At 36.1% G+C, this 3,217-nt stretch overlaps 1 protein-coding gene across 1 annotated transcript; it reads right to left on the bottom strand.

Annotated features, from left to right (window-relative positions):
- Positions 1–219: 219 nt before the first annotated feature.
- On the bottom strand, positions 220–1,155 carry LOC114695991 (olfactory receptor 11G2-like). The gene has a single exon (XM_028873510.2). The coding sequence runs from the start codon at positions 1,153–1,155 to the stop codon at positions 220–222; it is 936 nt and encodes a 311-aa protein (XP_028729343.1).
- Positions 1,156–3,217: the final 2,062 nt, after the last annotated feature.

Raw genomic sequence — 3,217 nt, 5'->3', positions numbered from 1 at the left:
CACATTCCATCTTCTTACACTTCCTAATCCGATTCATTATTTAAGATTTTCTACACATAAATGAGAGCATTCAGTGTTTGACTTACTTTATTTTACTTAACACAATATTCTCCCGTTTTATCCCTGTTGCTATAAATTACGCTGTTATATCATTCTTGTGGTTGAATAATATTCTACAGTATATACCTACACAATCAAATTTGATTAAAATTCTAACTTTTATGTTTTCAAAAGCTTCTTCATTGCATGTATCATATCTTTGTTCCTTAGACTGTATATTACAGGATTAATGAGTGGAGTAACCACAGAATAAATCAGAGTCACAGTCTTCTGCATTCCAGCTGAATGTTCAGAGGTTGGGCTCACATACATGACCATCACTGATACATAAAAAAGAGAAACCACAGTTATATGGGGTCCACAAGTGGAGAAGGCCTTTCTTCTTCCTTCTCTCGAAGGAACTTTAAACACTGCTCGCAGGACCAACATATAAGATCCCATGATGAAGAAAAAAGGAACTAAAAGGAGCAGAGACATTATTATTGGCCAGAAAAATTCCATCAGAGGGGCTCTGGAACAGCTGAGAGCCAACAGAGGGCCTGGGTCACATAGGAAATGGTCTATAATCCTGGATCCACAGAAGGACATCTGAGAGATGATGATGATGGGAATGGGGAACCAGAGGAACCCAAGCACCCAGCAACTGATCACAAGGATGTTACAGAGGCGCCCAGTCATAAGAGCAGGATAATGAAGAGGTCTGCAGATGGCAAGGTAGCGGTCAAAGGCCATAATTGCCAGGAAGAAGCATTCTGTAGACCCCAAGGAGAAGAAGAAATAGAACTGCAGGAAGCACCCAGAGAAGGAGATGACCTTGGTGTCAGAGAGGAAGTTGGCCAACATGTTGGGAACTGTGGAGGTGACATACCAGATCTCCAGGAAGGAGAAATTGGCTAGTAGGAGGTACATGGGGGTGTGCAATCTCTGATCCCAGCGCACAGCACAGATGATGGAAGCATTGCCCATGAGGGTGAGGAGGTAGACAATGAAGAAGAGCACAAAGAGGAGGATCTGCTCTTCCCTGGTGCAGGGGAATCCCAGGAGGATGAAGCCAGTGATGGTGCTGGAGTTACTGGTGCTGCCGAGGGTTTTCATCTGTCTGTAAGCTATAAAGGTACCAGAAATTGTTGAATATCCTAGAAATAGCTAAGGGAATTTAAGTTTTGCTCAAGCAAGAAACAGAATAGTTTGTTCATCATCAACTCAGTATCAAGGAGGAAAAGTCATTGTCTTCAGTGATGGAGTTCATGTTCCAGTCAATAGCTCTATACTCATCCCCACACTGGTGGCTCTGGTTAAACCCAGTGGACCACACAACAAAAATATATCATAGTGGTGGAAGGACTTGTTGATAAGAAGGAGGTTGTTGAAAAAAAAGGGGGATAAAGGAGGTGGGCCATTGAGTGTGAACAGAATATATTATATACATATATGGAATTCCAAAATAATAAACAAATAAATATTTTAATATTGAAGTATATATGTGAAATTTTGCATATTGTACAAAATTTCAGTGTGTCTTTGATCTTCAGTCTTCTAGATTTATGGTTAAATCAATAAATGATGATACTTTTCAGAACTGCCTGAAGGTTTTGGCTTCCTTAGCTAAAGACAGTCTAATAATTAGCCTGAATTTAAGATCTGTCCATTTTGGAAATCAATAGAAATTTCCTCATAAAATAATATGGTGTTCCAAAAAAAATAAAATACAGGTATACAGGACCTACCAATGGTATTACATGGAGACATATAGTATTATAAGAGGCCTTAACACATAGTGAAAACTTTAGAATTGGTTACAGAATTTCCACAGTGATGTCTTGGGAGAAAAAGAACTATAGGAATAAAAATAATACAAGGAATTTTTATTGACTGAAAAATACCCCACATGAAAGCCTTCTTCAAATAAACAGGAAAACAATCATATATGGTTCATCTAACTGCTTCCTATGCCACAAAATTTCAAGACAAAAAAATCTTAGATTTGTATTTCTTATCTTACACATGTGTTAATGTCTTCATATCAGTGCCACATAAACTTCAGAAAAGCTAGGTGATAATCGTCTTCAATTACATGAACAATTCATTATCCCAAGGAGCTAAAGTCAAAACCAGTCTAGCAACATTTCTACTGACTCTCATTTTGTTACAATTTTTAAATATTTTTATATTTAGTGTTTCAAAAAATTGTTTGAAATATTTTGAATTTTCTTTGACATGCTCCTAAATGATAAAAATCATTCTAATTTGTTTTCAAATTTACATTAATGTATTTACTTATTATGTGTGTGTACACATATGTGCATGCATGGGTATATGTGCTTGACAGCAAGTACGTTTACCCATGGAACCATCTTGCCAGCCCTATATAATCTTATATTTAATAAATGTACAAATGAGGTTATAATGTTCTTTCACTAATCATATTTTTGTCATAGTTATGTGCTTTCTCCTACCTAACCCATTTTAATATTTTAAAAGACTCAAGTTTGTCACTACCCACTCTTATTATTTGAAATAACTTGAATAAAATCTAGTATTTAAATTAACAAAGATGTTTAAAATTTTCCAAAAGAATCCTATTTTAGGGGTACTTCTTTCTTATACCCAAATTCTTAGAGAAAACCAAATGAATTTCCTATTAATAAAAGAGAAAGAATATTGACTGGGCTCAACCAATTAGATTACTGTTATAAATGATGATTTCTGGGGTAGGAGAGATGGCTCGGCATCACCTCGGCCTCTCCCTTCAGAAGGAGATGACACTTCCAGCCTATGTAGATACCTGCACTCATATGCACATCTCCCAACATACATATAATTAAAAACAACAAAAATGAATTTAAAATTGTCTGAGATAAATGCAGCAGATACAGTTAAAGTGAGTAGTGTCAAGGCTCTGAGAAACCCTATGACACATTCAGACTTCTGCCATCTCAGAGGAACTTTGACTCTTAGAAACACTCAAAGGTTTGGTTAACTCTTTTGTGTCCAAATTGCACAAACCGTCTGCATTGACTATGTTCTTGGTTTTTCATAACTTGAGGGCCCATATTTCCTGATTACATAAAATTTAATACTTTAATTGGTATTAAAATCTCTGAAAATAATAACATTTGCTAGTTAGGGAAAGTGAACAATAATACAAAGTGACTCC

The sequence above is a fragment of the Peromyscus leucopus genome, chromosome 9, assembly GCF_004664715.2.
Source record: "Peromyscus leucopus breed LL Stock chromosome 9, UCI_PerLeu_2.1, whole genome shotgun sequence".
NCBI lineage: Eukaryota > Metazoa > Chordata > Mammalia > Rodentia > Cricetidae > Peromyscus > Peromyscus leucopus.
Note: the sequence above shows the minus strand (reverse complement) of the source record. Positions and strands in the feature narration are given on the sequence as shown.

What these genes read in the sequence shown, in the direction of transcription:
- LOC114695991 (XM_028873510.2), bottom strand. Translation starts at nt 1,155, where the DNA reads ATGAAAACCCTCGGCAGCACCAGTAACTCCAGCACCATCACTGGCTTC.